The sequence below is a fragment of the Mastomys coucha genome, unplaced genomic scaffold (genome assembly GCF_008632895.1).
Source record: "Mastomys coucha isolate ucsf_1 unplaced genomic scaffold, UCSF_Mcou_1 pScaffold12, whole genome shotgun sequence".
Taxonomy (NCBI): domain Eukaryota; kingdom Metazoa; phylum Chordata; class Mammalia; order Rodentia; family Muridae; genus Mastomys; species Mastomys coucha.
In genome coordinates, this window is record NW_022196894.1 from 91,507,997 (window position 1) to 91,522,741 (window position 14,745).

Consider the following 14,745-nt stretch of genomic DNA (forward strand, 5'->3'; position numbering starts at 1 on the left):
GACTTTATATATTTATGTTTATTTAAGAAAATACTAGTATTATTTTAAAATATTCAGTTAATATGTTTGGAGTTATTTAAAATTAATTCTTCTACCACAGTAAGAGCCAAGATTTTAAACTCTACTGAATACAAAACAAAAAAAAGACTTTATATATTCGTGTTCACTTAAGAAAATACTAGTAGTGATGTATTATTTTGAAGTATACAGCTAATATGTTTGGAGTTATTTAAAATTTATATTGAGAAAAATGTATTTTCACTATTGCTGTAGACAAGCATCTACATAAGACTGTTAAATTGATTGTTGTTTCATTCAAACAACTTTTAAATATTTATTTTTATTGTTATAATATTTTATAAATTTTAAGGAATATGACAAAAAAGATATTGTAGGTATTGAAGGGGGGTTTCTGGGAGGAGCTGGGGTTCAAAAGGGAAACAAGAATGTGATTCAATTCTATTTACTTAAAATATGTTTTTAAATGTTAACAAATTCAGATAAATTGAAATCATGTAACTTTTCTCATCATAATGCAATAAAAGTTAAAAAAAAGAAAAAAAAGAGAAAGAACAAATCAAAACAGCAAATATGTCTGAAAATGCCATCGTGAAACCCATTGACTTTATACTAACTTAATAAAAATAAATAAACATGCACATGTATATACACATACATACAAACATGCACACATACACACATACATATCCACATACATTGTACACACATACAAACATACATACATATGCATACACACATGCATGCATACACACATACATACAGGGGTCTGGGAGATTGCTCAGTCAGCCATATGCTTACTGTGCAAGTGCAAAGGTATTGGTTCAATTCCCAGCACCAACATAAAAAAGAATGGCTTGGCAACAGGAACCTATAATCCTGGAGCTGGGGAAACAGAAACAGGATTCCTGGCCAAATGGGTGATCTCCAGGTTCAGTGAGAGGTCTTATCACAAAAAAATAAGGTAGCAATTGCAGGCTAGCTAGAGTACAACGCTGAAAAGTCAGGTAGGTAGGAAGTTCAAACATCTAGTCACATCCCATCCACAGACAAGCCATGCTGGTGATCTGTGGAGAGACCAGAACACCTACCTGTGCACCACTGAGGGGAATGTGCGATAGGGCCAGATGCCTAGTGGTTCCTCAACACACCACCCTGGCTGTGTTCCCAAGAGAACTAAAAGCATGTGGCCACACAAAGCTGTGTAGAAGTGTTCAGCAATGTTCAGAAAAGCTAAGTAGAGACAATACAGGGGACCATTAATTCATGAGCTGAAGAAAACATGGTGTGTGTATACAAACACTCCATGTGTGTATAATGGAAAACTGTACCACACAGAAATAAATGAAATACTAAACAGACCAAACCATGAATGAACTTGAAACCATCACAAGTGCAAGAGTCAGTCACGAAGGGCACGTGGCACAGGCTTCTGTTTATATGAACTATCCAGAACAGGAAAGTTAGCCATGACCAGGTGCTAAGGGGATGGGGCAGTGGGTCATGATTCCTAATGGGAAGGTTCTGTGGGTGTGGGTGTTCTGGTTTCATCTCTGCTTCTATGACAAGCAGCAGCTGAGGGACACACAGAAGGGAAGCTAGAGACAGGCTCAGCTGTGAGAGCACTGGCTGCTCTGCACACAAGGGGAACTAGAGACAGGCTCAGCTGTGAGAGCACTGGCTGCTCTGCACATAAGGGGAGCTAGAGGCAGGCTCAGCTGTGAGAGCACTGGCTGCTCTGCACACAAGGGGAGCTAGAGACAGGCTCAGCTGTGAGAGCACTGGCTGCTCATGCAGAGGACCTGGGTTTGAGTCCCAGCACCTAGATGGCTCACAACCATCTGTAACTCTAGCTAAAAGAGATCTGATGCCCTCTTCTGGCCTCTGTAGGTACCAGGCACACACAAGGTACACAGACTTATGCAGAAAATAAAAATAAATGAATTTCAAAGCAGCAGAAAGGAGGAAAGGACTTAACATGGTTTACATTCCAGGTCACAGTCCGTCACTGAGGCAAGCCAGCACAGCCAGTTAGACCATACCCACGCCGATGGCCACAGCAGTCAAGAGCAAAGAGAAACACATCCATGCTGCCTGAGTGACTGCTCTCAGCTAACCTGCTTCACTCTGTGTTTCACTGAACTCTGTTGCAAAATGAAAGCAACGACTGGCAAACAAACAAGTGTGTACAATCTCTCATAGTCCTGGTGCACACAGAGAGCAAGTTACAAGGACTCCAATGCTAGCAATGCTTACGCTGGTTGCAGCGTTGTTACAATAGCCAAGAGGCTAAGCCACCCACCACCAGTCAATGGACAAACATAATGTGTGTGTCCAAACTCTCTGCACTTACTCAGCCTTGGTGATTCTGCCGTCCAGGTGAACCTTACAAACATCTGCTAATGTGACAGCATTATTCAGAAAGAGAGAAGTCTACACTACACTAAGGGACAAATTATGTAACAGGCATAGAAATGGATATATCATAAAGATGAAATTGTATCCCTCAAACTGACTGGCACATTATTCAACAATGTTATCAAAACAACGGATCCCAAAAGAGTGGAAATCCTCTCTCGAACTTAGAAGGGCATGGCTGAAGCCAGGTCCACACATGCTGGTCACTCACCAGGCCATCTTGCTGGAGACACTGGAGTCCAGACAGTGGTGGAGCCAACAATGAGCAGAACCATTCCTTAGCCAGAAACCCCTAGATGAACACAGCCTCTTATTAAACTTTAATCTCAACGATGATGGGCCGGAGGGAGTCACTGGGTCTCTCACCGACAATGGGCCGGGGGAGTCACTGGGTCTCTTGCCGATGATGGGCAATGGGCCGGAGGGAGTCATTGGGTCTCTCACCAACGATGGGCCAGGGGAGTCACTGGGTCTCTCACCGACGATGGGCCGAGGGAGTCACTGGGTCTCTTGTTCTTCTTCCAAAGGTGGCCACATTGAATGAATCTCCATTTTCTGCTTTTTACTAGTTTGGCTATCTCTGTTGGCTTCTTAAGCATCATGTTTGAACCTGTCTGCTTAGGGGACAGATGAGGCCCAGCCCTTTAGTAACAACTGTATTGATGTGATACCACAAAGATAGATAGTAGAGGGGATGGGACCAGCCACTGTGGGAACAAGGGATGGGGGTTACTGGTGAATGAAGGGTACTAGTACCTGTAGGAAAAGCAGATGGGGGAGCGTGGATTATTGATGAATGGAGAATGCCAGCAGCTGTGGGAACAGGGGACTGGGGGTTACTTGTCAATGGATACAGAGCTTCTGCTTGAAAAATGCAAACATTTTGGAAGGAGACAGAATGGCTCCACTGTGGAAGTACTCAGAGCACTGACTGTACAGTCTCAAATAGTTAAGAGGGTAAAATTGGTACTATGCTTTAATCCCAGCACTTGGGAGGCAGAGGCAGGTGGATTTCTGAGTTCGAGGCCAGCCTGGTCTACAGAGTGAGTTCCAGGATAGCCAGGACTACACAGAGAAACCCTGTCTCGAAAAAAAAATTGGCACTATGTGTACTCTGTCACAGTAAAAAATGTGTGCATTAGGGGACACTTTATCTGCAAGAACAAGGAGCAACCACAGTTTGCCAACACCTGGTCTAGAATTATCCCAAACATAGGAGACACAAGGTGGCAAGTGCGGTCCTCTGTCATTCTGGGCCACTAGACTATTTCAACTTCAAGGAAACACCAACACACATAAACACCCCCACACACATACACACATACACATTAACACACATACACAAACACCCATGCACATAAACACCCATACACATAAACACCCTCACACATAAGCACACACACAAGTACCCATGTACATAATCACACACACACACACACACAAATACCCATGCACATAAACACATACGTGTAAACACACATGCACATAAGCACACATGCACAAAACACACACGTATATAAACACCCACACAAGTGCCTAAGATATGGATGATGACATATTTACACTGCTTGTGTGAACTTCCACCTCAGGTCTGTGAAATGAACCCTAGTCCAGGTCTGAGCAGAGGAGATGCTCCGTCCAGTGGATCATGTGACCACAGGTTTCAAGGGCCCAGTCCCCACTCACCCAATAGCCTCAGTCCCTGTTCATGAACACAATCAGCCTTATTTCACCTTACAGCTGACAAGCATCCTAAATGAGAAGTGGGCATGAACTCAAGCAGAAGCTGAAGCACAAGCCACAGAGGAACGCTAACCACTGGCCTACTCCCCTGCCTTGCTCAGCTAAAGACCACCTGCTCAGGAGTGCCACCTGCTCAGGAGTGCCACCTGCTCAGGAGTGCCACTATTCACAGTGGGCGGGGCTCCCACATCTATCATTTATTGAGAAAACGCTCCACAAACATGCCTATAGGTCAATCTGACGGAGCCAACTCTTCAATGGAGAGTCCTCTTCCAAAATCATTCCACCATTTCAACTCCACAAAAACAAAACAAAACAAACAAACAAAAAAAAACAGCAGAGTCACATTTTTCCTGGTTGCGTTGGATGAGTCTCCCTGGCTGTCTGTATCCTGGATGCTCTGTGTCCGAGAGGTGGGTAGCACCCAGAGGAGACTGTGTGTAAGCATTACACCATCTCATGAATGGCTACCACAGTCCTTATACCCATCACATCCAGGAGAATAAATATCCTCGTAGACATGTGTGAAGCATGAGCTTCACCGTTCCATATTTAACAACCTGCACACCTGTTCAGGTTCATTAGCTGGCTAATATAAATAAGCCTTGGTCATGTTTCAGATGGCTGTTCATTGCCCTGGTTTCTGCAGACATACTGTAAAGTTAACCTCGAACTGCTATTTCCTGCGGCCCCACCCCCACCCCAGGTAAAAAGGGGTTAGAAGACTAAAGAATGCAGATACACAGTGTCTGCAGAAATCATTTTCAAGGGAGATCAAATGTAATGTTTTCTTTCAACATGGACAACTGCTTTAAGATGTCCCATCCAAGCAACCTTGAACACAGCCTCCGGGGTTGGCTGACTATCCCTGACAAATACCATTTGTGCTCGAGTGATGTAGCAGATAAAGTAAAATAGTGGGAGGCAGGGAAACAGAACCTGATGAAAGGGTTTTCAGTCTGCTGAGAACTTACTGTAACTTACACATTCACACTGAGGCCCCACTTCCTGCCCAGGACAGGCCCCGTGTGATCTTGGGTTCTGAGCTGACTTTGACAGTGATCACGTCTCTTAAACGAAGCTAGCTCTTTCTTCCCCTTTCACAAAGCAAAAAGGTATACACAAACAAAGAGGGCCACCAAGCCCTGGTAGCTGTCATTCTGCACCCTGAGATAATAGTCGAAAACAATACCATGACGTTGGCCAGCCAGCATGCCTGCAGCTGTCGCCAGCTCCTCTTGCCACTGTATGCAAGCTGTGGGCATGTCAGGACCCGCAGAGTGAGCCAAAGCCAGGAGAAAGAAAAGGCCCAAGAGTGTTCAAAGTGAGTTTGTCTGGTTCCTCCAAGTGCTCAGGCCCTCCCTCGCTCCCTCCTTCCCTGATGTACCTACCGACAGACAGAACAAAGACAAAGCCAGCTCCACTCCTGATGTTTTAACACCTCCCCTGCCCCTCACTCTTAAAGACTCCAGTGACCACAAGCATTGAGGGGTATCAGAGAGCAGCCAGGGAAAAGGCTGGATGAACAAGAAGCCTGTGTTGTCTCCTCCTAGTCAGTGGCTCGGGGCAAAGAAAGGCCTTGCCTGTGATCGAATGGAGGTAGAACTGCAAGTGTTGTGTTAGCACTCCGTGAATCTGGAGCCCGACTTCCCAGCCCCTGACAGATGGTAGGGTGGTGGTCCAGAGGCCATATTCGATATTTAGGATCAGTTATGTTCCCAAGTGTAGAGACAAAACTGTCACCACTCGGAGCCCTCTAAGCGGAGCTACCCCCTTTAGGGGCACCACAGTACGACTGGCTTACTGATGGTCACACGGACCAACCTAGAAGACTGGTGTAGCTATCCTGCAGCATTCCTGGGATCCCTTTGCGGATACCAATCCCCTTACACACAATGGCAAAAACTTTGCACATCACCCACACATGTGTATGCTTTAAATCTTTACTATTCAAAGCTTAGTCCAACTCAAACGCTGTACAAACAGGGTGCTGTTGACTTAGTGACCATTCACTGCTGACCTGACACAGCTTACAGTCATCTGAGAGGCAGTGCCTAAAGCAGACTGACCTGTGCAGACTGTCCTGATCCGTAATTGGTGTAGGAAGGCCCAGGCCACCCTGGGCTGTCCCGTCCCTAGGCAGGTAGTTCTGCACATACAAGAAAGTTAGCAGAGGGTAAGCCAAACAGGGAGCCTGCAAGCAGCTCACCCCTCTGTGTCCTGCTGTGCATCCTTGGATGTCAGTGAGCTCCCAGTCTGGGAGCTTTGTGAATAGCAAACAGTTCAGGTTCAGGTTCCTGCCCTGATGTCCCTCCATGGCCGGCAGCGACCTGACAGTATGTGAAGTACACCTCAGGTCCCTGCCCTGATGTCCCTCCATGGCTGGCAGCGACTGACAGTATGTGAAGTACACCTCAGGTCCCTGCCCTGATGTCTCTCCATGGCTGGCAGCGACTTGACAGTATGTGAAGTACACCTCAGGTCCCTGCCCTGATGTCTCTCCATGGCCGGCAGCGACCTGACAGTATGTGAAGTACACCTCAGGTCCCTGCCCTGATGTCTCTCCATGGCCGGCAGTGACTGACAGTATGTGAAGTACATCCTTGCCTCCCATAAGTTGCTTTTGGTTAGTGTTTTTATCACAGCAACAGAAAGCAAAACAAAACAATTTTCAAGGTAAGGTTGACTGACTCTCGGATGCAGAAACCACAGATACAGAGGGGTACTGCATACACACAAACCAACTCCATCCCAGGGGCCAGCCACGCACCTGAGCTCAGACATTTTACCTCTCCTGTGCATGGCAGGTTGTACGACACAGAAGCCTTCTGTGGCACACACAAAGGGAGAAGACAAAAGCCAGCAGTGTCCACTGACTGTACTGAGTCACTCCTACCAATATCAGGAATGCTGCCTTCTTTCAGAGAGCTCTCTAGAAAACTGCCCAACAATTGTGTGTGAGTGAGCCAAGGCCCCAAGCCAGGCTAAACCATGCTAGAACAAAAGCAATCAAAATCTGCCTTCACACTGAATGTCAGAAAAGCATCAGCTGAGTCCCAGACACACCGGCAGGACAGCTCCAATCGGGAAGAGGTAATGTGTGCTTCTCTACTTAGAATTTTTTTTTTTTGTAAAATTCTAGTGCTGTAAAAATGGCCACATCCAGATCAATGTGCCTTAAACAAACCACACCAAAAGCCCAAGGACCAAAATCAGCAGAAGACAAGGAAGAGAGAGGACCAAAGGGGAAAAAACATGGCCGTTGCTTCCTGTTGCTTCCTGTTTTTTCTGAGACCACCCGTGTGAAGTCGGTGCACGGTGCGAATGAGTCAGTCCACAGTGATCTGCAGTCTTCAGCTGCCTGTGGACAGAAGAGCCAAGAGAGCCTTGAAGCTCTGCCTACAGATCTAGCACACCCCTCTAAGGCTGAGCCACCTGTCCCCAGAAACAGAACCATTCTTTCCAGCTCTCCACAAAATGCACCCTTCTAGAAACATCTACCAGATGAGGCACTCTGGGCCCTGAGGACTTGGCATGAGTGGTCCATTCAGCTCTTTAAAGGCTGCTCTTGTCTTTGCCTGTCCTTCGGGTAGTGTCTAAACTCTCAATTAAGATGGAAGTTAGCGCCTGCCTGGTCCTTCTCCGCAGTGCGAAGGCATCATTCATTTACTTAGGGCTCATGCAGAGAGCAACACGGTTGGCCCCTCCTCCACCCTGAACTCAATCCACACACACTGTCTTGAATTGATGGAGCCCAAAAGCCCAAACCGCTATCCTTAGTGCACCAGTCCTTTGGTGCCACCTCGTGGATGGAGATGGAATCTTCAAGCATCAACCAGTGTTTAAGGGAGCCTCCTGAGAAAATATAAAGTATATTATTTGTTGCATGCTGGGAACTTATATTTAACTCTGTTTTTAAACTAAACAATAAAGCATTTGACCCTCGGATGTCTGCTACTAGTTAAGAGATGTATAACAGAAACCACTGTCTCTTCTCTCTTTAGGAGAATTGAAGGTCTTTGAAACCAGAATGTTTCAGCTGGGAAACTTATAGCAGCTTGCTCCTGCATCCCAGAGGCTCAGAGAGAAACTGCAGACAGCTGAACACTGGGAGTTTTAATGGCCCCCACACCCTGGCACACTCCAAGTAGAACCCCTTCTGGACTAGTGCACATCTTCTTAGGGGATGCCAGTAGAAATCCAATGCACAGGTAATACCTCGGAGGCAAAAGAACAAAACAGCTTTCTGAGACTGCCCAAAGACGCCTCTACAGTCAGAACACCGCCCCCACCCGTTAGGATTGACCTGTGTCTGCAGCCACATTCTGAACTCCTTTTGATCGTATAGTAGTTGATTCTCCCCGAGTTGGACTGAAATTGTTTACTGTCCCAGTAATTATGAGGTAGGCTCTGTGTGGCCCATTATATCACACACACTCGAAAAGAACACACACTAGACACTTCTAGGTTTTGATTTCAAAGTATGATGTGAGCCAGGTCACAAGCTGCACCATACTGTGATAGCTGGGAAAGATGGACACAGACTGACATACTGACAGTTCCCTTTTGGGGTTGGGGGTACCACTGCCCTTTCTCCTTCCACAGCCCTGATCCATTTTCCTGGCTCCAGATGGTCCCAGAGACTCCTAAAGAAGGGCATCTAGACCGTACAGGCTGAGAGCAGATGCAGGATCTAGACCGTACAGGTTGAGAGCAGATGCAGGAGGGGGGACCCATCAAAACTGCAGAAACAAGGATGCAGGAGGGGCGGGACCCATCAAAACAAGAAACACATGTGCCCTCACACATACAAACATACAAACACACAGACATACACCCGAGCACATCCTCGAGGAGACACAAGCATGCTCACTGGGCCTCCTTCCCTCTTATGGGTCATGCTCCCTTCTGTTCACACTTGACTTTCTTGTTCTATAAAAGCAAGTGTGCTCATGAGTGGCCCAACTGGTAGCATTCCTGATAAAGGTCCTGGTGCAGCTTCCAGCCCAGAAACGTGCATGTGTTTGTTTTACTTTCTCTCTTGGGACAAAGTGACCAAACATTAGCCTGCCATGTAGGACAGAATTGCTGGGCCAACTTGAGACCTTCTAGCCTGAGACTGGCCACTTTCAGATTCAGAACCGCACTCAGACTCAGGGTAGTCAGCCACTGCGAGCTTCTACCCTGAGCAGGAACACTCAGAGGCCCAGTGTGCAAGGGAACCCTGGACCCCATCCAGCCATCAGCTGTAAAGATGAGTTTGTGGGTGGTAAGCGTCCCACTGCATCCTTAACTCCTTGGTGTCTATCCCCTGGGGCCAAGGCAGCAGTGGGACGCTTACCACCCACAAACTCAGTAACCAGATCATCGGGTGGAGAGACACAACATGTCACCCTCAGGGGAGCCAAAGTCACCAGCAGAGAAGAGCGTGCTGGGCCAGGGGTGGGGGTGGGAAGCATGAATAGGTAAACAATAGAGAGGCAGGGTGGACACTACTCAAAAACAAAGATGGAGACAGTACTGGGGATGGGCTGTTCCAAGGTGGGGAGAGCCAGGTTTGAGGCCCTGACCATTGTTGTGTTGTTGTGTTGTATTGTTTTGTTTTAAGAACACATTAAGATGGGGTGGCCTAGAAATACTGGCCTTACCTGGAAGCCACAGTAGGCCCTGTCAGAGCCAGACTTCCAGACTTCCTGCCAGGAGCCTGTGGTTTCTCATTCATTCCTGTGAGAAAGTGTGCCAAGCACTGTCTACAAGCTAGTCCTACACAACCGTCCTTCATACAAACTCTGACTGGTTGTGGACACGAAACATCAGGCATGTAACTATGTCTGTGGAACTGTGGTGGGTGACAAGTTGTGACTGTCCATCGTGAGCAAGAGAACTTATAGACCCAGTTGGCAAAGTGGCCCCACCCCCAACCAGAGGTTAAAAATAACAAGTAAAGCCGGGCGGTGATGACGCATGCCTTTAATCCCAGCACTTGGGAGGCAGAGACAGGTGGATTTCTCAGTTCGAGGCCAGTCTGGTCTACAGAGTGAGTTCCAGGGCAGCCAGGGCTATACAGAGAAACCCTGTCTCAAACACACACACACACACACACACACACACACACACACACACAAAAGTAAAAATAAAACAAATAAGACCATGTGGTATCTGTGAAAGTTTCGAGGTTCAAAGGGCTTTCATTTTGAATGGTGTAAAAAAAAATTACCAAGGGGGACCAGAAGAACAAATTCTCAGATAGCACAGAGGCAAGCTATGGCCCATCACCTGTTCTTGAAAACAAAGTTTTACTGAAACAGCTAGGTGACTTGCTATGGCCTTAATTCTGTCTACAAAACAGGACACAAACCATATTAAGAGCCTGAAAACTTAAAATATTTCATGTTTGGCCCACTACAGAAATTTCACCACACTCTGGCCTAGTGTATCCTGTAGGTGTTAAAAACAGAAGCGCATGCTAGGGAGTCAGATAACTGCTGCTCTGCAAGCACGAGGAATGGGTCGGTCCTCAGCACTCACGCGTGGGGGGCCAGGGGACTGCAGAAAAAAGGACTGGCCCTGGCAGCACACATGAGCGGATCCCTTGGGCTGTCTGGTCAGCCAGTCTCGATGACTTGGTGGACCTTGGATCCCAGTCAGAGATCCTATTTCAAAAACCACCTTTGACACACATGTACACCACGCATACAAGAATTCTCACACAATCATGCACATACCATAAGTAAATACATTTTTAAAATGAGAAAAAGAATTGGGTTGATGAGATGGCTCAGTGGAAGAGGGCACTTGCCACCAAACCTGCTGTCCTGAGTTCAATCTCAGGGATCACATGGTGGAAGGAAAGACCCAATTCCCACTAGTAGTCCTCAGACCACCATAAGTATACATGGAACATACAGACACAGGCATGCATACACACACAGAGACACACACACATACTCACACAGGCACAGGCACAGGCACACACACACACAGAGACACATACAGTCATGTGCACACACACACAGGTATTCACACACACTCACACTCATGCACATGTGTGCACACACACAGGTATTCACACACACTCACACTCATGCACATGTGTGCACACACAGGTATTCACACACACACTCATGCACATGTGTGCACACACAGGTATTCACCCACACTCACACTCATGCACATGTGTGCACACACACAGGTATTCACACACACTCACACTTATGCACATGTGTGCACACACACAGGTATTCACACACACTCACACTTATGCACATGTGCGCACACACACACAGGTATTCATACACATTCACACTCATGCACATGTGTGCACACACATGTATTTAAAAGGTGAGCCAACACAAACTATATTTGCATGTTTGCTTCTACTGAAAGGCTGGAGAATCTTAGAATTTAAAATGAGGGTATTTAATAGAAATGTATGTATAATGTATAACCTTTACCTAGAAGGGGACACGGAAAACCTCTGTAACAAGCCAAAAATGTGGAGTAGCCAGTTCCAGGAACTTGGCTAACAATCAACCTCAGGACTCTGGTTCCCGATACCTGCCCCTCCTGACTGATCCACAATGAGGGCGGAACTAGGAATGAAGGTCTACTGGTTTACAAGGCTCACCCTGTTGAGGCTCTCCACCCTGCCGATAGATAAAGATTACATTCCTAGAAGGAATATGTTCCCCTCCCTAACTGAATACCTTGGGTTAGGTCCTTCTGAAATTTTCCAGTTTTTATATTGTTTCCTTGGTAACCCTCTCCCTGCCCCCAGTTTGTGATTTTTCCCTTTAAATACCCCTCACTTCTTGTGTTCGGGGTCGAACTCCTCTGGCCTGCATGGTCACAAGATCGACCCCGGTACCAGCCTATCCCCAATAAACCTCATGTGATTGCAGCAAGTTCTGTCTCTCGTGAGTTATTGGGTGGTCGCGTCATCCCGAGACTTGAGTAAAGATCTCCCCAGTTCTGGGGGTCTTTCACTACATATGATGGACAAGGAAAGATGTTCAAAATATAACTGGAATGCTTGCTTAAACTCCACCTGCTTCTTCACGAACTATCTTGGCACACGCTATCTTGGCATGCATTATCTGCTGGCTCTGGAGAGAGAGAACTCAAGCCCTGGGGAGACATCAAGGGGAGTGAGGACTCTGAGCAGCAGAGCTGACTGCTTGAGGAACCCCAAGCCTCTGTCTTAATTCCATTCCTCAGCTGGGGGTCCTCGAAGGTCAGACTGCTCAAGCTCTCCCCTTTCATGAGTCCTAAGTCTTAGGGAGAAAAGCTGAGACACAGGGTGAATGTGGCTTTAGGTGTCCTGGACTAAGCTCTAACTGTACTGGGGGTGTTGGCAGTTGCCTAGGGATTGCCAAGTTCGCTCCCTGGAGTGAACAAAGATCTGAACCACCAGGAAAAACTAGAGGCCAAGCTCCAGAGAATGGTAGCCATTTTATACAGTGGAGATGGGAGTCAGAGGTTCCCTAAATGAGTGCTGGCTTGGGTATTTTATAGGCCCTGGGTCCTTGTCCTTCCACTAATCCTAATACCTGCTCCTGTGCCTTCCACAGTTTCTTCTCCCATAGTCTCTCCAGCAGGAAGCCTGCTACAATCCTACTTTAGAGTCACGAAATAAACAAAGTCTGCATCCCCATGTGGAAAGGCCACCCAGTAAAGGACCTGTGTGGCTCACCATCCTTCCCTGCCTCTGGCTTGCAAAGGCCACCAGCATGCTGTCCTTCTCAGAAAGACCTCCAAGACTCCCCTCCTTGAGAAGACCTTGAGAAAGACCTCCAAGACTCCCCTCCTTGAGAAAGACCTCCAAGACTCCCCTCCTTGAGAAGGCCCTCCAAGACTCCCCTCCTTGAGAAGGCCCTCCAAGACTCCCCTCCTTGAGAAGGCTCAACACTTCCCTCGGCGAATACATGGGAAAGGCTTGAGAGATCCAGCTGTGACCTAACATGCCAAACTCTGTCACACTGTCACCACAGCCACCTGACCCCAACTTGTCCCTTTAGCCAACAGTACCTGTGAGTCTTAGAGGCTCCCTTCTTGACAGCCGAGGGAAACTGAAATGGAAGACGCTAGGACACCCCAATAGCTTCCTGCTCTGCAGTCTGTCACTGACACCCATTCCTTCCCACTCAAGTTTATCTGCAGGGAATGACAGGTGTCATTCAGACTGAGTGTCTGTCCAACAGCTCCTCACCACCTAGAAGACACCTCTGCTCCCTGTGCGGGGCTGGGAACACGGAGACATCCGTCACAGTTCACTAGTGTAAGGAGAGCAGAGGGAGAAACACTAGGCATGTCACCATTTAACAGAAGCCATCCAAAGATTGCAAATGAGTTTATGTAAGTCTTATTTATTCCAGCCTCAGTAAAACTGCCGCTGGTACACCCTCCATAGGAGGGAATCACGTGATCCCGGTGCTGTGCCCAGAGTCCACAGGAGCCCACTGGAACTTACAAAAGAGCCTTTTATTCGAGTCCAGACTCAGATCACACGCTCTGCACTCACTAAGAGCAAGTGCTCACATGTGACCCCGAGCCCAGAAAAAAACATGAGTTTATATACAAAATTGGGAATTCTTGGGAGGCTTCAGAGTGAGGGGAGTGAAATGCTATAACCATTTGTTAGGGCAGAAATGAAGCTGGTGGGGGATTAATTCTGTTTTGGTATTACCAGGAACTAATTCTATGGCCGGCCATAACTGTCTGTGACCTCTGATTACCTTCTTCTATGATTTAAACGGAGGAAGCTCTGATCCTCTCTGGGTTTGTTATTCTTTGAGGTCTCAAGGACAGGCTCCTGGAGACTGGGAGGAGGTCTCTCATTAGCACTTGGCTCGAGATGCTTTCATTAAGGGAGGTTTATGGGTAGTGCCATTCTAACACTAGCCAGAGTTCTCTCAGAGCTGTGGGGAGAGGCGGAGGGGTGAGGGAGCCCTGTGCTAGCCACAGCGTGGAGACCAGCTGCCTGCATATTGCGCTTTCTCTGGGTGGGAGGGCAAAATGGGAAGCTTTCTGCAGGGCCAAACTGTCAATACACAACACTGGAGTTTCTTAGGTTTTAACCACAGAGTGGTTAGTGATTCAGGTTCAGGGGTCACTACGCGGGGAGATCAGAAGGGGGCTAGTAAACTATTCAGGATCTCAGCCGAAGCCTGAAGGATCCCCAGCTCTTCCATCCGCAAGGCTTCCACCAGAGAGAGCTGTCGTAGCAGCGGCACTTTCCCTTTCTTCATGTCAGAAACCTGCAAGTCATTTTTACATTTTTATTAAAGTAGAAATGTATTATAAAATTTACCGTGTAAACTGCTTTGAGGCAGTGGCCCCTCCCCCACGTGGGGTAACCACCCCAGCCCACCCCATGTAGGGTAACCACGGCTATAATTCACTCCAGATTACTTGTTCAGTCCAAACAAAAACTCTCTACAGAAGAACGCATAAGCCAGCTGCCCCTAAACAAGCCCTGGGAATCGCCTGTTCTGGGGAACCCTGTGTGGACAGCACCTGTCCTTCCCTGTGTGGACAGCACCTGTCCTTCCCTGTGTGGACAGCACC

At 47.4% G+C, this 14,745-nt stretch overlaps 1 protein-coding gene across 13 annotated transcripts in view; it reads right to left on the bottom strand.

Moving 5' to 3' along the window:
• Positions 1-13,526: 13,526 nt before the first annotated feature.
• The window catches only part of Setd4 (SET domain containing 4), a 78,524-nt gene continuing 77,305 nt past the window's right edge, over positions 13,527-14,745 (bottom strand). For all 13 annotated transcript variants that reach the window (XM_031364458.1, XM_031364461.1, XM_031364460.1 and 10 more), the window contains one exon: positions 13,527-14,435. In XM_031364458.1, coding sequence (XP_031220318.1) covers positions 14,304-14,435 — 132 coding nt within the window. In that variant the 3' untranslated portion in view covers positions 13,527-14,303. The remainder of the gene's footprint in view (positions 14,436-14,745) is intronic.